At 46.7% G+C, this 20,893-nt stretch overlaps 1 protein-coding gene across 1 annotated transcript in view; it reads right to left on the reverse strand.

The window, feature by feature from the left end:
* Window positions 1-237: 237 nt before the first annotated feature.
* mapkbp1 (mitogen-activated protein kinase binding protein 1) overlaps window positions 238-20,893 on the reverse strand; it is a 46,789-nt gene continuing 26,133 nt past the window's right edge. Inside the window, exons 9-30 of the mRNA XM_040137453.1 lie at window positions 20,374-20,572; window positions 19,721-19,864; window positions 19,369-19,577; window positions 19,097-19,188; window positions 15,576-15,701; window positions 14,766-14,836; window positions 13,179-13,300; window positions 11,204-11,279; window positions 11,011-11,122; window positions 10,542-10,764; window positions 8,945-9,072; window positions 8,039-8,097; window positions 7,600-7,752; window positions 7,360-7,491; window positions 6,857-6,984; window positions 6,650-6,777; window positions 6,371-6,568; window positions 5,664-5,745; window positions 5,021-5,469; window positions 3,990-4,895; window positions 3,459-3,544; window positions 238-1,904 (exon numbers count right to left, since the gene is read on the reverse strand). Of these exons, the coding sequence (XP_039993387.1) occupies window positions 1,662-1,904; window positions 3,459-3,544; window positions 3,990-4,895; window positions 5,021-5,469; window positions 5,664-5,745; window positions 6,371-6,568; window positions 6,650-6,777; window positions 6,857-6,984; window positions 7,360-7,491; window positions 7,600-7,752; window positions 8,039-8,097; window positions 8,945-9,072; window positions 10,542-10,764; window positions 11,011-11,122; window positions 11,204-11,279; window positions 13,179-13,300; window positions 14,766-14,836; window positions 15,576-15,701; window positions 19,097-19,188; window positions 19,369-19,577; window positions 19,721-19,864; window positions 20,374-20,572 (4,066 nt within the window). The 3' untranslated portion in view covers window positions 238-1,661. The remainder of the gene's footprint in view (window positions 1,905-3,458; window positions 3,545-3,989; window positions 4,896-5,020; window positions 5,470-5,663; window positions 5,746-6,370; window positions 6,569-6,649; window positions 6,778-6,856; window positions 6,985-7,359; window positions 7,492-7,599; window positions 7,753-8,038; window positions 8,098-8,944; window positions 9,073-10,541; window positions 10,765-11,010; window positions 11,123-11,203; window positions 11,280-13,178; window positions 13,301-14,765; window positions 14,837-15,575; window positions 15,702-19,096; window positions 19,189-19,368; window positions 19,578-19,720; window positions 19,865-20,373; window positions 20,573-20,893) is intronic.

The following is a 20,893-nucleotide window of genomic DNA, read 5'->3' on the forward strand; positions in this document are numbered from 1 at the left end:
CCAGACCCCCTCCGAATGCGATCTGAGTGATCGGATCTCAACGCATCACACCTGTACTTAGGTCACCTGACACCCATGTCAATGCCAGGTATAAACGTGGCCCGAGATGCATTTCCTGCGACCAGAACGTGCTCCACGGTGATGGACCTCCACAGGGATCAGTCAGCTCAGAGGCCTCACAACGTCCAATCAGCTTCAAGCGCTCATAAAGACACAAACATCAAAAGAGGTCTCAAACTTTTATTAAAGTTAGACAAAAACATGAAAACGTTTCAAACCGAACTTTGAAAGTCAGAGTTACAACAAACCGTTAGAAACCGTCCGAGCCCAGATTTCAACCCAATAAAAGCAATTAAAAAACCCTCCGTTAACATTAGAAACATCAGTCGGTGAAGTGGGTCCTGTCAGTTTCAGGTGAAGACAGTGTGAGTCGGTGTTCAGTAGTGTGACGACGGTTCAGGAGGAACAGTCGGTTCAGAAAATAAACAGTAAAAATCACACGTGATCTCCTGATGGTGGCGCTCTGCTGCTCGTCTCTCTCAGGTTCAACCGAACTCAGGAAAGGAAATTTACATCAAACAACAGTGAAACAATAAAGTTTGTTCAAACCAAACAGTGACAGAAAGTCTCATATTGCTGTTTGCTGCTTTATAAAGTCTCTTCTCCGCAGCCTAACGTGAACGTTTCTACAACAATAATCAATAATCGACGATCGACCGATCCTTCAGATTGACGGGACACCGAAGCTGCCGCTCACTCGTTCTGACGCCCTCCGAACAAACGGCGGGAACCTTAAGGAATGCACATGGAGCCCAAGGAGTCAGAACCTCCTCGTGGTTCAGTCTTTAAAAAACAACTCGTTAAAAACGTCGACTCGGGTTTTTACAAAACGGTCAAATTACAGCCTCGTCTTTTTAGACCGGAAAGATTCTAGCATACAATTAAAAAGGAATAAAAATTCAGACAAAATCAAAATGGCTTCAGATCCCTCATCTGTGAAGACGAGGAGGGGGAGGAAGAAATGATGGTGAAACAAGAAGAGAAGATGGTGGTTTTGGAGCAGTGGGGGAGGGGTGAGAAAGATAAAATGGCCGAAGAAGAGGACGAAGCGCTGCACAGAGAAAAAAGGAGGAGGCAGAGGAGCAATGGTTTTGGAAGAAGCGGAGGAGAAAGGGGAGACGCCAGCAGTCGGAGTAGAACCACAGAGTCGGTGAAGATCACAGCTTTTCTTTTTTACCGCTGCCGTCGCCTCGGTAACGTCCATCACGTCCAGAGGTTCATTCAGTTATCAATGACCTAATGGACATGTTAGTCACACAGACTCAGTCTGTAGTGGGTCTTTCTTTCTCCCATTTTCCCTGAATGCAGCGCAGGATTCACCTCACTGTGAAACCGACTGGTTGAACTGGTGAAACTGGTTAAAGTGCTGCTGACTGATGGAGGGAGAGCAGGACGAGAACGAGGACGAGGACGAGGGGAAAGGATGGAGAGTAAGTCAGCGCAAAGAGGGAGGAGGAGCCTGAGATGGAAAATGATGGAGAAGTTGGTTTTGGGAAAAAAGGAGGATAAGAAAAGAAATGAGAGGAGGAAGAGGAGGAGATGAAGAAGGAACGTTGCTGTTGAATTGATCCTCAGGAGGAGGTGAAGAGGATCGGTGAAGTTCAGTATGTGGTGGTGTTGATCCTCCGGTGTACGGCCTGCAGCAGGAGCAGAGAGTACTCCTCCAGCAGAGCCGCTGTCTTCACCTCCCCAACTCCTCCCAGCCCCCCCTCCTCCCCCAGCATGCCCGGCGCACTGAGTGGCAGGGAGTCTAGCTCCGCCCTCATGGCCCGGAAGGCCTCTGATAGGAGGACCGCCATCTGACGCTGGTCGGGGGCGGCGTCATCGGTGGAGAAGCCACTCACCTGGAGGAGGAGGAGAGACAGGTGAGATCAGACTGAAGGTTACCCTGGAAAAACCGCTGATCCCGCAGGGTCCCCGGACACCTTCAAGGTCCTTCAGGGTTCCTGAGGATCTCCTGCTGGACTCGATCAGACTCTGTTCGAGTGTGAAGTCCTTCCTCAGTTCTTAGCAACCAAACTAGCGAGTAACTGAACCCAGACAGACACTACACAGAATCGGGCCGATCCGAACCCTGAATCGGGCCAAACTTCCATCACATTGGTTGTTGTTTGACGTCGAGTTTGAGGCCATGATGTCAGATTGATCACCTGATCAACGAACGAGCTGACCCCGAGACAATCGGGTGGATTTCTGGCAGCTCCGACGGTCTGACGTCCCACCGCGGTTAACATGCCGTCAAACGCGCCGCAACTAACTGTAGTCAGCTGGTTTAAAGACCACTGAACTAACAGAATGGACCTGTTCATATCCGACCTCCTCAAAGTCTGAGGTCATACTGAACATAATTAAGACACCGTCCTTAGCACAACGTACCTCGTCGTAAGGTTGTGTAATCGGATACCGCCCTCAGCTGTCAGTTTATTAGGAACAGCAGCTCAACCTGAGTCAGTCTGGTCCCACAGTCCTGTGAGAATCCTCCTTCACGAAGCTTCCGATGTTCAGTTTGTGTTCAAAGTGTCTGCGTTATGTTGACAGGTGTTCCTGTTATTTTGTCCACTGCATTCAAGTCAATGAGGACAGACCAAACAACAGAAACACCTCTGTGTGTAACGCACTACAGTTCAACAGCAGCACAAACTGCAGCCTCCAAACTGGTCACACAGGTGAATCAACACTTCTGAGACACTTTGAACACAAACTGAACATCGGAAGCTTCGTGAAGGAGGATTTTCACAGGACTGTGGGACCAGACTGACTCAGGTTGAGCTGCTGTTCCTAATAAACTGACGGCTGAGTGTAGATTCCTCCATGTAAACAGACACCAACGAACCCCTTAAAGGTTTACTGTGCAGGATTTACCTAAGAAACAATGTACAGGGTCCAACAGTCATCACCTGTGGCCCAGTACAAGTGTGTGGTGTGTGTGTGTCTGCAGAGACGCTGCCCTCTGCCACGTTTCTGGGCGCCAACCTTTGGGCAGCGGGTGTGTAGCCCCCAGCCAATAACAGCCCGCAGGGCGTGAGGGCGGGACCAGGCCGCATCGCTGTCTCCGTCTCTGTCCTCTCACTCGGTGTCATGGACGTATAAAGAGCTGCAGGTCTGTGTCTGTTTGGCCGAGGGCGGAGCTGAGCTACACACACTCACAAGTTGTGGGCGTGTTTATTTTTGCTTTAGAACATAACCGTCGTGAACCAATCAGAAAATACGTTTCAAAAAAACGTTTTATTTCTGTGATTCACTGCTTTGTTCTGCCCCCCCCCCCCTTCTGAAAGCTCGGATACATCTGACTTAACAAACATGGACGTCTCACATCAGCCAGAGTTCATGGGTATAGTCTTATATTTGAACCTTTCCATCATCTACTGTGGGTTGTGAATGCAGCATCTGACACTCACCTTCCTGTACAGGTGTGTGGCTCTCTTAAAGCAGCTCTGCAGCTCATTGGTCAGAGCCCGGCAGGTCTCCACACTGATTCGCTGGTCTGCACAGGGAGAGAGAGAGAAGCGGAAGCTAAGGTCACTCCGATTTTTCTACCTTCCAGTTCCGAGGGATGAAGTCAAAGTGAACAGCAGGTGTGATTTCATTTTTCATTTCTGAAGTTGTTAGAACATGAATACTGACAGCCGATTGGCTCTTCAAGGTTTTCATTGGCCGAGCAGAGGAAAAACCCCTGGAACTGATGGTTTTGTGTAACCTGTTTTCTCTCTCATTACTTTAACTGTTTGACCTAAACCCAGAACCTGAGGGATCAGAGTCTCAGTCCAGACGCTGCTGATGTCTTGTTTTAAACATACGTCTGATATGATGGAGGGAGTGAAGAAGAAGAAAAAGAACAGAAAGAAAAGTACAAAACAAACAGCGAGATGTTGAGAAGAAGAGACGACAGGTGAAGAACAACATTAGACAAACAGGAGTGAACGTCTCACCCGTCGCTACGGAGCTAGAGGAGGAGTGCAGTGGTGAAGAGGAGGGTGAGGAGGAGGGGCAGAGCCAGAGCCCCGAGCCCAGATGGAGAGATGACAGGATGAAGGGATCAAGAGGAGGGGGAGGAGGTTGATAGTCCAAACCTGCGTCGTCCTTCTGCTCAGCGCCGCTGCCCGCAGGAGTCTGAGGCTCCTCCTCCTCCTCCTGCCGCGGGGGAGTCAGGGGGGAGACGGAGACCGGCGGAGGCCGAGACGCGGAAGATGAGGAGCAGGAAGAAGACGAGGAGGTGGCGGCGGTCTTGGATGATGGTGAGAAGGAGGCGATTGAGGGTTTGTCAGGGAGCGGTCTGCTGCTGCCGGGGACCCGAGCTTGTAGACCGCGGGAGGGAGGGGCCGTCTGGTTACCATGGTTACCCGAAGACGAGGAGGAGGAGGTGGCGACGACGGGGACAACGGCAGCGTGGGCGGGCGTGGCCAGGGCTGCGTTGGAGGGCACCACGGCAACCAGAGGAGGCGGAGTCTCTTTGACCTGAGAGGAGGTGGTTACCTCTGACGACGACGATGTCACGGCGGGATCCTCGGCGGGTTCGGGGATGTTGAGGCCGTCACCCATGGAGACGGAGCGCGACATCTTGGCCATGGAGCTGGCGGTGGGGCTCATGTAGGAGCGCGGCGCTGACGGAGTCGAGGAGGAGGATGAAGACTTCCTCAGTATGGTGGCAGCAGCGGCTGTTTCCTGCTGGGGGGACCTGGGGGAGGCGGGGCTGGGTTTCTGAGGAGGTAGGGATGTGGATGACGGGGGACGTCTGGGGGAGGAGGGTAGGGTGGTGGGACGCTGAGGGGGGAGGAGCAGCTGAAGGGGGACCTCTCTGGATGGACGAGAGGTCGACTGGGTGAGAGAGGGATCGCCTGAGGGAGAGAGAGAAAAAGTTGAGTTAAGTCCTTCAAGACAAGTCGAAGACAAGTCTAGAGTCCTTTAAGTCTTGGTCATAATTCATCTGGTCATTTTTCTTTCTTGATGTTTAGAGATTTACCTGTATCGCTCAGCAGGCTTTGGACTGACTGGGCCTTCCGGAGTCCAGGGGAGGGGGTCAGGTGGGAGGCAGCAGCCCGGGTCGTCAGGCCCAGGTTCCTCTTGGACTCCAACGCTGTCTGAATCTTCTTCTTTATTGGGGAGGGCCGGTGGGCCTGCAGAGCCAAGGAGATCTCCTCCTCCTCAACCCGGCTCTGGAGCTGATTTGTACCCTGTTGGATCTGGTCTTTGACCTGAGGAGTCTGTGTTTGGTCCATGTTGGTCCTGTTCTGGGATGGGATCTGGTCGTGAAGTGAGGAGGTCTGGTCCTGGTTCCATGATATCCTCCTGCTCTGGTGCTGCTCCATTAGAGGTCGGACTTCCGAGACCAGAGGACGGGCCTTCACCTCCCCTGCTCCTCCTTCCCCGTCTCCGCCGCTGGTCCGGGACAGGAGAGGAAACACAGCCCGACTGAGGAGGAGGAGAAGAAAGAGAAAAACAGAAGCAGAGAATGATCCTGGAAGCACAGCGGCCTCTGACGTGACGTGAGGACAATGGACAGAACCGGGGGGGGGGGGACATCCGACTGATACAGGCTCACAGTCCCAGTCTGCCACTGAACATGAGCTGTGATCAGAGTGTGAAGCGGTGATTTGAAGTTTTACCTTCCAGCTGAATTCTGGGAGAGGAACCTGGAGGAGATGCTGAGACTCTCACTGGAGCTGTGAGACGCTCTGCTCGGACTCCCTGTCAACACACAGCGTATATCCATTAACTTAGAGAAAAAACCCCGACTGCTACGGCCAAGATGGACTGTCTGTGTTTTGTTCAGCCTGCAACACCTGCCGTTTGTCTGGGAATACGCATCATGACGCAAGGCCACTCTACAAAATAAGTCCAGACAGTAAATGTTCCAGGACAAGGCCCTGATTTTTTCAGGTTTGACTTTAATGGTGAATGTTTCCAAGACTATTATTAATCTTGCCAAAACCAAGCTGCTGCACACGTCTTGCTGTACCTTCTAGGTCGAGGCTCAGGACAGGTTATGAGACAATGGGCCCCTGGGCACACACAGGTAAAAGGCCCCCTACCCCTCGTACATAGGACCCCCAGACTTGGTTGTCCTTTTTTGTCTCTGTTTGGTCCTTGCATCCTTTTGATCGTTTTGTGGGTCTTTATGGTCTTCGTGAACTGACTGTGTGTAAAGTTAAAGTGTGTCTGGTAGCGATGAACCCGCAATAAACTGTCACCTCTGCAGCTCTCAAGCTCTTTAGTCTCTGAGCTCCTGGTTTTGGTTTTCAGCAGCTGCGCTGACAGTGTACAGTGGTGCTGGTGTTGGTGATGGTGTGTTTCAGACCGTGAACTGCTGTACCTGAGGCCGAGAGGTTGGCCAGGGTGACAAAGTGCTCCTTCAGGAAAGCTTCCTGGTCTGGAGTCTGAGGGACCTGCTGAGACCCCCCGACCTCCCCACCTCCTCCTCCTCCTCTTCCTGCGTCTTCGTCGTCCTCCTCCTCCATCTCCAGCTCAGAGGAGTTTCCATCCACACTGAGAGGCTCAGTGGGCTCCGAGTCTGAGCGACAGAAAGGCGAGAGTGAGACAGTTGGACTGATAGGTGACAGACAGGGACACCAAAATTTAATCTCTGTCTCACCGTCTCCTGCAGGTCTGTCTGGACTGGAAAGTCTGGAGTTGAATCCCAGTGAGCAGCCGCTGTCTGGACTGGGTTTGTCCTGCCGTCCACCTGCGGCAGCAGGACACACCTCCTTCACCTGGAACTCACTGACAGCAGGTGGCGGGTTTAGAAGGGCGGGACATACAGTCTTAATAAATCCTGAAACCAGAAGAGGAACCGTCCTACCTGCCTGCCAGGCTCACTCTGTCCTCCCATTGGTCGGGATACAGCACTGGATCCTCCCTGTCTGGGCTCTGATTGGACAGCAGAATGAAGTCTGGCCTATGACTGGTCCTCGCCCCGTCGTCCTCCACCTGGACAGGCAGAAACACACACCGTCCATTCAATCAGTCTGAATGTTGAGGTTCATTCTTCACCGATGAAACACAATTCTCCAAATTTCAAGTTCGGTGGCTAGCGTTTTCAGGAGCTTTCAACCATATCTCATGGTCTTCCTCAGGGAATAACTTCTCTGACCTCTGCCTCTATACGACCACCTGTTATCATGTGACTGAAGTCATGGGACACTTGAGCCAAGTTCCATTCACTGAAGAAGACTCTGAGACACGAGATAAAGCTCTGAAAAAACCTAGTAAGTGAACCTTGATTTTAGAACATTTGACTACAACTAGCCAAACAGTGTGTGTGTGTGTTTTGGTTGATGGGCGAGTATGTGTGTGTTCTCTCACCCATGCAGTGGTGACCTGCAGACTGATGGTGCTCCCCAGCTCCTGACTGGTCCTGTTATGCCCCGCCTCCACACCCTGACCCCTCCTCGGCTTGCAGGGGGAGGGGCTCCCATCGAGGGGGCAGGTCTTTGTCTTTGGGGAGGGCGAAATGCAACATTAAAACTTTGTTCACGTCCCGTGGGGAAAAATTAGGGTTTTTTATTGTGGAGTTTGGTCTGTGGTATCTGTACGCATGCTGACCTCCTGCTGCTCTACCTGCTGCTCCTCAGGTCTGTCGGGGTGGTAAGAGTCCAGCAGTCTCAGGTCCAACATGGATTTCACCATCAGAACACCATCAGCGCTGCCCGTCCTCCTGGACCAGCGACGGCGGGGGAGTCGAGCCCCCGACACCTCCTGAGGAGACCCGAGAGAAACTGATCTGACTGTTCTCATCTTGACAAATATCCTGTAACTACAGAGTGAAAGTCGGTTTCAAACCCGACTCAAATGTTAAACTAAAATAAAACCCACTCTGTTGACGTCACATTGGGCTCAGTTTTCAGTTGCTGACATTTTGACTAAACAAAAAACTATTTTTATTATTGATCAATCTACAGTTAATTTTTTGTGTAAAGATTAAATGTATTGTGTGTCAGGCGAATAATAAAACACTTCAGTGTTGAAGGACACATCCTCTGACCTTCCTGCTGTCTCTGCAGTGCTGAGAGTCCAGAGAGCTGTACTTGTCCTCGCACACATCTGGGGGAGACCACAGAAAAACAGGACACGTTTTATTTTTATCAGCTGCTGACACAAACAGGAATGCACACGCCGTCATCGGACAGTTGCTTTCCAAACTCTGACACACTGTTGGTTCAAGTCCATGATGTCATTGTTGGCTGGACCGCAGCAGCGGGGCCGGCCCCGTAAACGCCAGTGTCCCTGACTGACTGCTGCTGTTACGCTATTGGTTGGCCGGCCGAGTGTTGGAGTCCCCCCATTGGTCGCTGCTCTTTCAAAGCTAACCGACACAAACAGTTGCTATTGCGTCACCAGGGGACGTTTATAGGCAGCGTTGCCTTTGTCGCTAGATTTACCGACTTTCAGACCCTTTTAGTGACTGTTTTTAAAAAGCACTTAGCAACCAATCCAGCGACTTTCTGGGAAAACCTGAGCTACTTTACTTAGAAGAGAGTCGCCAGTGTTGCCCCGCGAGCACGAGGTCGATCTTTCCCTCCGCAGGCAACACGTCTCTACGCCTCTCATTCAACTGAATGAGCTTCTAACTTTCTCTCCGACTGATCATTTTACAGGTAAATACACCTGAAATCTCAGCTCAGCCGTCGTCTTTAACTCATGTGTCTGGTGATTCTGTCAGACGACGTCTTGGTTATAGAACCAGGACTTTAGCAGCAGAGCAGCAGCTTGAAGTGGCTGATGCTTAACATGCAGCCTTAATTGGCCACGTTTCAGTCACTGTTTCACACTCGTTCCATTGTCTGAGAACGGAAGCAGTAAAACATGTAAATGAAAACAGCTTGATTGGGAATCCTGGATGTCTGGATGTCACTGGTTCTGTGTTCGATGTGTAACCATGGTAACGTACCTCTCTCCACCTCCTCCTGGCTTCCTGCTGTGACCATATAAGGACAGCCGACCTCCTCTTCCTCCTCCTCTTCCTCCTCTTTGTCGCTGTCAGACGACATGGTGACGACACGGTGAGACGACGCCTCCCTGTTGCGCAACAACACACGGGACATTAGTTTGAGTCTTTTCAGTTGTAGTTATTGAACAAATAATTTTCATCTAATTTTGAGAGAAGGACTGGAGAGAATTTTAGTAGAAGAGATGCACACCGATAAAGAATGTGATAACATATAATATAAGCTGAATGTGGAATAATGTTTAATAAACAGGATAAAACAGAACTTGTTGTGAAAGTTCATCTGGTTTCAGAGCCTGGACCTGATGAACGTAATAACGCAGCGATATCAAAGTTTGAATTATTGTCTTTTTTTTTAAATGAACTTTTGCATATTTTCAATGCATGTTCCATCTTTCATGGAACACACTGTATTGCATCTTTTAGTACGAAATTTTCCGTGCGATGATGATGACGACTTTTTTAAATACTGGGTCTCCTTCAGTGGCTGAATGTGCCAAACCTCAGGCCACTCTGATGAAGACAGATTCTGAAACTAATTCTCTGGTTGTGAAAAATGTGGAAACTGCTGCTATTTTACTTGAGGTTTTGGCAGAAAAGACAGATTCCTCGGTTGGTTTTTAATTTGTAACATCAAACTGAATTTTTGGCAAGACTTTTGGTTTCATTAGCAACTTTTACGCTTCAAGTGATATTACTGTATTTTATTAAAACCAGAACAATTAGTTCAAATACTTTGTCAGTTTTTATAATTTGATGGATTCCCAAGCATAAATTTTGTTTTGAGTTTTCTGCCTTTTCTATATTTCAGAAATCCTCATTACTCTCTGAATACACAGAATTTACTACTGTAAATCCCTTATATTTGTTTCTTCTCTTCGTTGTCTGATTATTTTTAGTATCATCTTTTATCATGTGTTTAATTTGGATCCTGCCGTTAAAATCCATTTCACGATTCTTTTTAAAACTTGTATTAAACAAATATTTTCCCTCAGTTTTTTTTAATGAACAGTGACACACACACACACACACACACACAGGTTTAATTCAAGTGTAACTTGACCTCCAGCTGCTACTCCACCCACGGCGGGCGGGCGCAGGAGGCGCTCAGTGACCGTAAGGCGCCTGTACTACAGGGCTCCATGTGGGTGGAGGTCTTTTCCCCTCCAGAATCCCCTGAAGCGGACATCAGTGTGGTGGGGGACCGTGGTGGTCCTGAGCCGCATGAGTACAGGACGTTAGCTTTCTTTTTTTAATATAAACTTCATGAGGCGAACAAGTCCCAACGCTGGACTCTTTGGTCAGCGTTGGTCCTGAAAGGTTCAGGACGATTTAAAACAGCAAATGGCCTATTGAGCCGTTTTTAGCCCATGAAATGCTGATTTTTATAACTTTGGTAACAAATGTCAACATCCACACCGGCGCTGATGTGTTTCATCTCAGTCACATCACGTAGTTTACAGCTCACAGAACACGTGAGAGTGAGCAGCAGCTCTTTGAAACCTGCAGGAAGTAGTTTTACAGACCGATCCATACGTACGTCGATCCACGCTGAAAAACAAATGGGAACCTCCTCATGAGGATGAATCGGGTCAACGACAGCATTTGATGTAAACACAAACGGACTGACATTTTTCGGTGCTGACTTCTCGGAACTCTCTTAAACATGTGGACCGAAGCTGAGCGAGGTGGGACGTACCTGTCTCCAGAGACGGTGATCAGGTGTCTGCAGTCACTGCTGAACTTCAAACCTGTTACTATCTCTGAGGAGAGGGACAGAAAGAGGTGGTGTCGGGTCAGGATGATAACTACTCACAGCCCCACAGACCCGTGAACAGAGACATACATACACGAGTTCAGACAGACATATGTCTGTACGGCCACTCACACATGCATATATTAATATGCACACACACAATCGTCCATGAACACATACACACTTCCACAGACAACCAACAACAGAGACAATCAGGAGACAGTACTGGACGGAATCATCCGGAGGCACTGACCCGAGTGTCCGAACATGGTGGCCACACACTCTCCGGAGTAGAAGTCGAATACGCCGATGTTCTTATCTGAACAGGAGGTGGCGATGTAGAGGCCCGACGGGTCGATCTGCACCTGAGGACGAGAGGGCAGGGGGAGGAGTTAATACCGGCGTAACCCGTCCGTACCACATCGCCACGGCGACACCAGACCTACCTTGATGAGGGTGCCGTCCTCTCCCTGAGAGCCTTTATACAACTTCTTCTGTTTGCCATTACTGATGTTAAAGATCCTGCAGGAGGAGGAGGACAAAACGATGAAAACCATCCATCAGGACCGGTCTCGTTAAAAAGTCTCACAACGACTCTGCTCTATCTTCATCATCATCATCATCATCCTGCGGTTAGTGCACATGAAATGCTGACGCTGAAAAACTAAGAAACCCAAGGTTTCTCATCGACATTTGTGTTGTGCGACTCCTTCCTGGGGCCGTTTGGATGTGTATCTATTATTTCATCATTTTACTGGATTTACGTTCCCAAAGCCTCCAAGCCGACTCCGATCCGTGCTCCGGCCCGTGTTTTCCGTTTCGGCACCTTATGGTCGTACGTTTGCGTTGTATTTTTCATAGATCTCGGAACATCTCGCCCCCTGTCGATTGTTGATGTTTATTTATTATTAATGGCTGTCTGTCTGAATCGTTCTGGTGGGTGAGCAGCCGGAACGTGAGATTAGTTTGCCTGTTATCTGTTAACAGAAAAATAAAGGCAAACAAAGAAACGGAAACTGTGACTTTGTTTTACTCTCTTTATTTCTGCTGCCTTAAGATACTTCAAGTACCAACTTTGCAGCTGTTTTCTGTAGAGAAAAGATGAACAATATAATAAAAGTAGATATTAGATGAGACATGTTAATATTCAAGGATCTGCAGTAGAAAAATGCCAATAAAGTCTTCTGGGATTGGTCACTAAATACATTTACTGCAGTGCTTGTGTCAAATTTGAGGTACTTGTACTTTACTCGAGTATTTTCCATTTTCCATATTTAGTGTGTATTTATGATTATTAATACTTTATAGTAGTTCTTACTTGTATCATTTTTACCTCCTCTTTCCTACGCGCTACCTTCCTTATGTATTTTTACCGAAGTCAAGTACTGAATGTAGGACTTTAACTTGTAACGGAGTATTTGTACGTGGTTGTACTTTTACTGGAGTAAACCACCCGATGTTCACGAGAACCTGAGTCACACTGCGACTCGGTGTGTCTCTGCTTTGTGTTGTTCCCTCTGTGACCTGCAGGTGGCAGCCTGACAACACAGGTGAACACACAGAGCAGCCAGACTGGAAACCAGACTGGAAACCAGACTGGAGACCAGTGGCATTCAGTTCAACACTAAGATGTTTGTGTGTTATCTGCTGTGCTCCGCTGTGTTAACTGTAACTGAGCTCCTCTGATCGTCCTGCTGGGAGATAATCAATACTACGATCGGTTTCTGTGGATCAAGGTCTGAGGCGGAATGATCATTTATTTCCACATGAAACTCAACCTTCGCTAACTTCGTAAACTTTTACCTAAAAAGTTTCTGATTGTTAACATCTCATTGAATTCACGATGAAAACAAACTTTCACGTGCTGGTGTGAAGTTCCGGACATCGGAGACCTTTTCTATGTCAAACGGGATTTTACTGATGAGTTGAAAAGTCAGGGGAAAAAAAAAAAAAAAAAAAATCGAACCTTGAAAACCAACACGGAACAAAAACAAATGAAAAACTGTGGGTGTGTCTGTAAGTGTATGTGAGTGTGTGTATTTCTACACAGAACATGCAAATACCTGCCTACATAACTTTATAGCATGTGTCTGACCCTAGAATGTGCAGAGCACTGCACACATTCTCCACGCAGCACCTGAACGCACCGTCATGGTTTATATGTTCAGAGTGATGAAGGAAATAAAAACAGAAACAGGAAGAAGAAAAAGAAGAGGAGGAGAAGATGAAGAGGAAGACCGCATCATGGCATTAATCCTAATCCTCCTTCTGTTGCCTGCTGGGTAATGCTCCAGCAGACATGTTTGTTTTAGCTGTAGGTGGATTAGGACACACACACACACACACACACACACACACACACACACACACACACACACACACACACACACACTCCCTCTCCAACAGGTGTGTGTGTGTTACCTGATGCTGCGGTCCTGACAGCCCACTGCTGCGTACTTCCTGGTTGGCTCGACGTCCATGTCGTACAGAGTCGTTTTCCTGACGACGTGATGAGTCCGAGTGAACTCCAACCCCCCCTCCACCTGACCACACGCCACCACGGGAAGAGGAGAAGAAGAGAAGAAGACAGAGGAGAGCAGGTGAGAAATCTGGGGGGGGACTCATGACTGGAGGTGGGGGGGTCTTCAGGTGTCCTCCATAAAGATGTGAAATCATGAGAACATTAGTGGACAAGAGGAGAAAAACATCAGCAGAAATATTCTGAACCCAAAACCAAGTAATGACGGAAGAAAAGCAATAACTGAACGATTCACAATCTCCAATCGCGTCACACGAAAACATTAAACGTGGCGTTTAGAGACGGTGACGCTGGACCTGAACCGACCTCAGCTGAAATATGTTATTAATGATTTTACTGCAACTCATTACACAACACAACGACATGGACGTTATGAGCCGCACACACGGAGTTAACCCCAACTCTTGACTCCAAACACTCGGGGGGTGTTTACACTCGTCAGGGGAACTAGAACACGCATTTCTGCACATTCAATAAAAGGAATTACTTTCTATCAACTCATCAATCGACTCACTGATTGGCAGAATATTAGTTGATGACTATTGTGATAACGGATCAACATTTTTCAGTCTTTCCTCCAGTAAAAAGTCCAGAAAAATTCTGGACTCAGATTGTAACTGACTGAAAATCCAAGTGCAGCGGTTTTTCTTTTCACTGGGACTCAGAAGAATCTGGTTCAGTGGGTCAGTGAAGCAGCTCCGAGTTAACGACGTCACAGCTACGTTAGTTAATTAACTGAACTGATGACAACATTAAACACAGAAGAAGAAGAAGTAAACGGCGTAGAATCACTCTGTTACAGCTAAAAGTATCAGCATCAAAATGTACTTAAAGTACCAGAAGTAAAAGTACTCATCATGCAGAGTAATAGAAACGATATGAATGGATCTTAATTATTGATGCATTCACGTTGCAGCTGCTAATCGAGGAGCTGATTTTAATGACTTGATATTCTGCCGCTGGGTGAGTTTCCCCCAGGATCAATAAAGTCTGATCTCAACCATAATAATGACGTCACCGTTCATTGCTTCATCATATTTTCCGTTAATAATCTGAATCTGTAAAGTAAATAAAGTTAAGAGATAAATGTAGCAGAAGTATGAAGTAACATAAAATGGAAATGATCCAGTAATTACAAGTACTTCAAAGTTGTACCTAAGCAGAGTACTTTAGTAAATGTACTTAGTTACTTTCCACCACAGATGCTGACATCATCGTTGTCAGTGAGGAGCTCAGACACAGTTTAGAAACGAGAACCCTGAGTTCGCAGGGTTTTGGACAGATGTCCGTCCCCACCGAGACACCTGAAGAACAGAGAAAAGGACTAAATGTGTCCACACTAGAACACGACTCTCTCCGCTCTGGGAACCTTTCGGTGAGAAGACGGAGCTGAAACTGAGAGGAACGGACGTGTTCAGACTTAACCTGCTGTCGGTAGGAAAGTGATGTCACTCAGGTGCGGTTCTCACCTGCTGGGCGGTGCGGAAGTAGACGCTCTTATCGGCTCCGCAGCTGATCATCCTCACCTTACCCTCATTGGCTGATGGACACAAGAAGAAGGAGAAGTCAGAGGATAAACGCCAGCAGCGGAGGTCACTTCTATCAATACCTTCACCGGCTGACACCCTGCAAAGGGCCAGTGACTCTCCTCAGATCCTCTGCCTCAGAAGAAGCACTAGCACCGCCACACGCTAAACTGCTGCCTTCAAACAGCTACTGCAGTGACGGGATGAGAGTTTAATCATAGTAAAAAATGGTCAATTTTGTCATGTTCCTCTACAGGACGGCAACTAATGATTATTGTCATTATGGATTAGACTCCTGATTTTCTTCTTGATGAGTTAATGAATTGTTTGGTTTGTAGAAGCAGTTGCTCTGAGCCCCAAGTGAAACCTTCACCATGTTTGTTTTGTCCAAACCTCAAGATCATTCAAATAAAGGAGAATTATCAAAAGGCAAAGCTGGAACCATGAAATGTTTTTTTCTTACATGAAAAGTGACTCAAAGTATCGGAGAAGCTGCGGGTTCACTTTTTTATCAATAACTAATTGATTAATGTTTCATTTGTAACAAAGCTTCCTATTTTAGCTTCATATGTTTTGTATCTGCAGCTGTCGGACAAATGTAGTGGAGCAGAAGCGTAAAAGAAAATACTCTAGTACAAGTACCTCAAAATTGAGTAAATGTACTCAGTTACTTCCCACTGCTGCTCCTTTAATGATCCTTTCTACATGTTTCTACGTGGATTTCTCTGCTGAGTCGGAGGTCTTGAGACTCACCGGCGAATCTGACAGCGGTGATGGAGGACGAGTGTTCGTCCAGAGTCTGAACCAGACTGTACTCTCTGCCCGCATCCAGGATGTGGATCAGACGGTCCCGACTGGCCGTGGCTAGTAACTGGAGACCTGACGGACAGACAGAGACCGTTCATGTTCAGTGGTAACTCTCACACACAGGTTAGAGCATAGGCTTTAAATGCACTTGGTCCAGATTCGTGAAAAGTTAATTATGACATGATCCGTCTGTATCTTACAGACTTTATCTTACAGACGGATAAGTCAATGTCAAGTGCTGTCAGCGTCCCCTACAGGCGGCAGAGATCATTACAGCCACAACGTGAACACACATGCAGATGATCTCTCTCCTCTCAGACTGTTAAAGCTAAATACGTGAGTTTCAAAAGTACTGATGTGAAAATCTGTCTGAACCAAAAGTGAAGCGTCTGGAATGTGAATGTAGCTTTCAGAATAAAAGCAGGGAAGTTGAGTTCCACACATACAGGCTGCTTCAGCGGGAGTTAACACAGAAGTTTCTCTGTGAGGATTTATTCAGTGTTCATTCAGTTATTCATTACAGTCTGAGAAGCTCTGACTGCTGAGTCTCCTCCCTTCAAACTCTGGAAGGAGCTACAGGAAGTGATGTCACTCAAGCTGTTAAACCGATGACGACGTGGTGTGAGTGTGTGTGTGTGTGTGTGTGTGTTTACAAGCCTCAGCATTCCTCTCTCTGTGTTGTTGTTGTTTCCCGGGCGACAGAAAAGAGTCTTGTTGAATTTGTTGGTTTTACTATCGATCAGTAGCACAGCTGAGACGTTCACTGGCCTGTTTTATTATGTCTGTGTGTGTGTGTCTGTGTGTGTGTGTGTGTGTGTGTGTGTGTGTGTGTGTGTGTGTCTGTGTTTGTGTGTGTCTGTGTGTGTGTGTGTGTGTGTGTGTGTGTGTGTGTCTGTGTTTGTGTGTGTCTGTGTGTGTGTTTGTGTGTGTTTGTGTGTGTCTGTGTGTGTGTCTGTGTGTGTCTGTGTGTGTGTCTGTGTGTGTCTGTGTGTGTGTGTGTCTGTGTGTGTGTGTGTGTGTGTGTGTTTGTGTGTGTCTGTGTGTGTGTTTGTGTGTGTCTGTGTGTGTGTTTGTGTGTGTGTGTGTGTGTGTGTGTGTGTGTGTGTGTGTGTGTGTGTGTGTGTGTGTGTGTGTAAGCAGCTTCAGAAGCAGCCAGACTCTCACACCAAGTCACACCCAGAAAGGACTCGGTTTTTAAAAAGTAACTCTAACGACAACATTTTAGTGGTTTTGTTCATCATTTCTTCAGGCAGTGACGGAGAAAGTATTGGTACCTAAAAGAACTAATACCACACTGTAGACATTCTCCAGTAAAAAAAAGTCCTGAATTCAAAATGTTACTTCAGGAGAAGTATATAAGCATAATCATGAAAATGTACTTAAAGTATTACTGCATTTAATGCAGTCAAATGTGTCAGTTAAACTATTATATATTATATCATTAGATAATTATTATACTTACATTGTGTTTAATCTTTAATCAGTTCAATCTATAACTAAGCATCATATTTTATAAGCTCTTCATATGTTTTGTAACTGTAAAAGCAGCTGTCAGATAAATACAATATTTTCTCTGAAATGCAGTGGAGTATAAAGTAGCTGAACATGAAAATACTCAAGTACAAGTACCTCAAATGTGTACTTATGTACAGTGCTTATGTAAGTAAGTAAGCAGCAGTCCTACCCTTCTGAATTCATCACCACCAACATGAGTTTGAGGGGATGCCTTTAATAAATACAGAATAATAGTGATTTTGCATCACCTGTTTTTGACTCGGTTTTACCCAAATGAACTAAAGCTTGTTATCTATGAGCCACTCTCTTACACTTCTTAATTCATGACTAAGAGTATTCTCAATCTCACTGACATCATTCCCAGATACCGGTGACGCAGAATCATCAGCGTACAACAAGAACTTACATTTCACATCCGCTGGCATATCATTTATATACATAAGGAATAAAAGTGGCCCCAGAATAGAGCCCTGGGGCACCCCACGTGTAATATCCTGAGGTTCTGATACAACCCCTTCAGCATCACAGACTTGAGTTCTTCCTGTAAGGTAAGAACTGAACTACTTTACAGCAGTACGCCTAAAGCCCATGCACTATAGCTTTGAAAGCAGTATAGTATGATTCACTGTGTCAAAGGCAAGATCATGCCAACATACTTTGCTTCATTAAAATTTTGTCTGACAAAGTCAAACAGATGAATAAGACAGGTTGCGGTAGAGTGTGCCGCTCTGAAGCCAGACTGAAGCTCATACGAAAAACTTTGTCGGACTGAATACTCCTCAACCCGCTCAAACACAAGACTTTCAATAACCCAGACATGGTTGTTAACACTGATACTGGTCAATATCTGATTTACTATTCTTCTTAAAAAGGGGAACAGTCGTAGCCCTTTTTAGTTCACATGGGAATTTACACTGACTTGTAGATGCATTTACTATCTGAGGGATTATTAAAATAACTAGAAACCTTCCATTAATCAAAACACATCTTATCCTCAATGACTAGTCCAGTACTGCCAGACGTTGTCTTTCCTGTGGAGCTCATTTCATTAAGAACTTTACATCATTTTTTGGGCTGGTGTGAATTTCCAGCAGCAGCATCCACATAAAACTGGGACTTTGATTTCTCTGACTCATATCTGGCTTGATTTCTAAAATGAATATATTTCTCACAATCACTGGGCAATTTTGACTTCTTAAACTTTGTACAATATAAATCACGTTGTCAAATAAGATCTAAATAAGATCTCTCTACTCATCCATTTGCATTTCTCCTTTTAATTCTAGTCTCCTTCATTGGAGCAACAGGATCAAGTGCTCTTTAGAAAAGGAGCCCAACCTTTAGTTGGTTACTTCCAAACCCTCTGTCTGTACAAAGGCGAGTTGGAACAAAGTGTGTTGCTACACCCTCTGATTCACCATCAGGTCAACACTGTGCTGCAGGAGGTAGTTACTGGTAAACTGGTGTCAGACTGGGGAGAGAGAGACAAGTAACAAAGGAAGACAGACTGGTTGGTCGGGGCTTCGTCCTACAGCAGGATAATGACCCAGAACGTTAGGAGAACAGAACCAGACGGTTGGGACCAATGTTCTGAAAAATGTTTGATTTCCACAGTAGAAAGAAACGTCAGGAGTTCAGCTGCTGGACGAGTCAGAGATTTAGATTCAGTGAAGTTCGAAGATTCAAGGATTCCTGGAGGGTTTTTCAACTTCTTCATTCTTAATAAATTTTGTTTATACTGTGTATTGACTATATTTTGTGTTACACATGTTGTTATATATTGAATGAAAATGTTAAATGTGTATTTGTTGTTTTATATATATGGTGCTATACTCTGTTGTATATTGCCCGTATGCACAGTATATTGTGTATATATTTTGTTATGTATTGTAATATGTTGCGTTCTATTGTGTTATATGTTGTGTGTATTCTGAGTAGTAGTAGTTTCTCACCAGTATCTGGTTTGGAGAACTCGAGGCAGAGGATCTCTGAGTCGTGGGCCTGAACGTTCAGGATCTCCTCCATACTGTCCAGGTCATGGATCCTACGAACACACACATCACACACACATCATATAAACGTCATACTAACACACACATGCAGCACTAGACTGATTTAGCAGTGACAGTGCTCTCGGTGGGACATTATGACCTGTACTATCCGTCTTCTGCCTGTCTGGACTCACACCTGTGATTAAACCCCCACACTACTCCCCCCTCCTCACCTGAGGACGCCCATGCGGTCTCCTGAGGCCAGGTGCTGTCCATCAGGACTGACCCTCAGGGTCCTAATGCCCACCCGGCTCTGGTCTGTCTGCTGACCCTCTGAGCCCGAGGACGCTGCCTTCTCTGTGTTGCCGCCGGCGATGGTGATGCTCTCCGCGTCCATGAGGCTCGTTACATTATCGTCCACGTAAATGACTTTTTGCAGGTCCTGGGGTCAAAGGTCAGAGGTCAGAGTCAGGTGAGGAGAGGAGGGCTGTCAGGTCCGGTGTAGCTGGGATGTACAGGTGTAGGCGTAGGTGTAGCTGTAGGTGTGTAATGTAAACATGAATGTAAAGGTGTGTGTTGTCCTACGTGGCTCAGGATGTTCCTTTTGAGGACGTTGTGTCCGTCGATGTTCCACAGTCGGATGGTGTTGTCTGAGGAGCAGGACAGGAAGGAGCCGGTGGGGAGACGCACCTCACCTCCTCCTCCTCCTCCTCCCCCCTCCGGGTACACCTGCGGGGGGAGACACAGCAGGAGGTGCTCAGCTGTTCTGTATTTGAATCCCTTAATTTTTATTTACCTGAGCTTCAGGTAATTCATCCGTTACCCATGACGTGAAGGTATTTTAATGGGATTTTACATGTTTCATACAAGCTGATATTTATGACGTTTCCCTTCAAACCGACAACGAAACACAAAAACCTGTTCATTTAAAACTGAAACTGTTTTTTTCTCTGAGCTGTAAAATAAATTGGATCAGCTGTGGTGTGTTTAAAACGTTGTGTAGATAACTGACACAGACACACAGACACACACTGACACAGACACACACAAACAAAGATACACACACACACCTACTGACACAGACACACACACACACTGACACAAACATACACAAACACTGACACACACACACCTACTGACACACACACACACTGACACAGACACACACAAACAAAGATACACACACACACCTACTGACACATACACACACACACACACAGACACAGACACAAACTGACCTCCAGACTCCACACACAGGAGGAGTGGTAGAGGGCGGAGTAGAGTTTTCCCGCCCTGCGGGGGTCTCGGAGGTCTCGGACGTCCCAGACATAAACACTGTGGTCGTTGTAGACGCAGGACAGCCAGCGATTGGTGGGGTCATAGGTCACCGCCACCGTGTCCGGGTAACGCGCCTCTGACCTGCAGGAGAACAGCTGACTGAGGGAGGAGAGGGAGGAGGGAGGAGGGGGGTGAGTGCCTTGCTGCAGGATTGTGGGACGCTTTCATGTAACTAAAGATAGAACCCTGTTGATGTTTCTGTGGTTTCCATGGTAACTTGTCTACGTGTCCAATGGTCAGCTGACCTCAGAATAAAAACCAGACTGTTTCCAGTCTGTCATCAACAAGTCCACATGGGTCCACATGGGCTAAGTTACACAATATTATTCTAGACTACGTTAAGTTACACATCATATATCACGGATCATGGTTCAATACAACATGGCACCGAACCGTGTACGTGTAAACATTAGTTTTGTT

The sequence above is a fragment of the Xiphias gladius genome, chromosome 10 (assembly GCF_016859285.1).
Source record: "Xiphias gladius isolate SHS-SW01 ecotype Sanya breed wild chromosome 10, ASM1685928v1, whole genome shotgun sequence".
NCBI lineage: Eukaryota > Metazoa > Chordata > Actinopteri > Istiophoriformes > Xiphiidae > Xiphias > Xiphias gladius.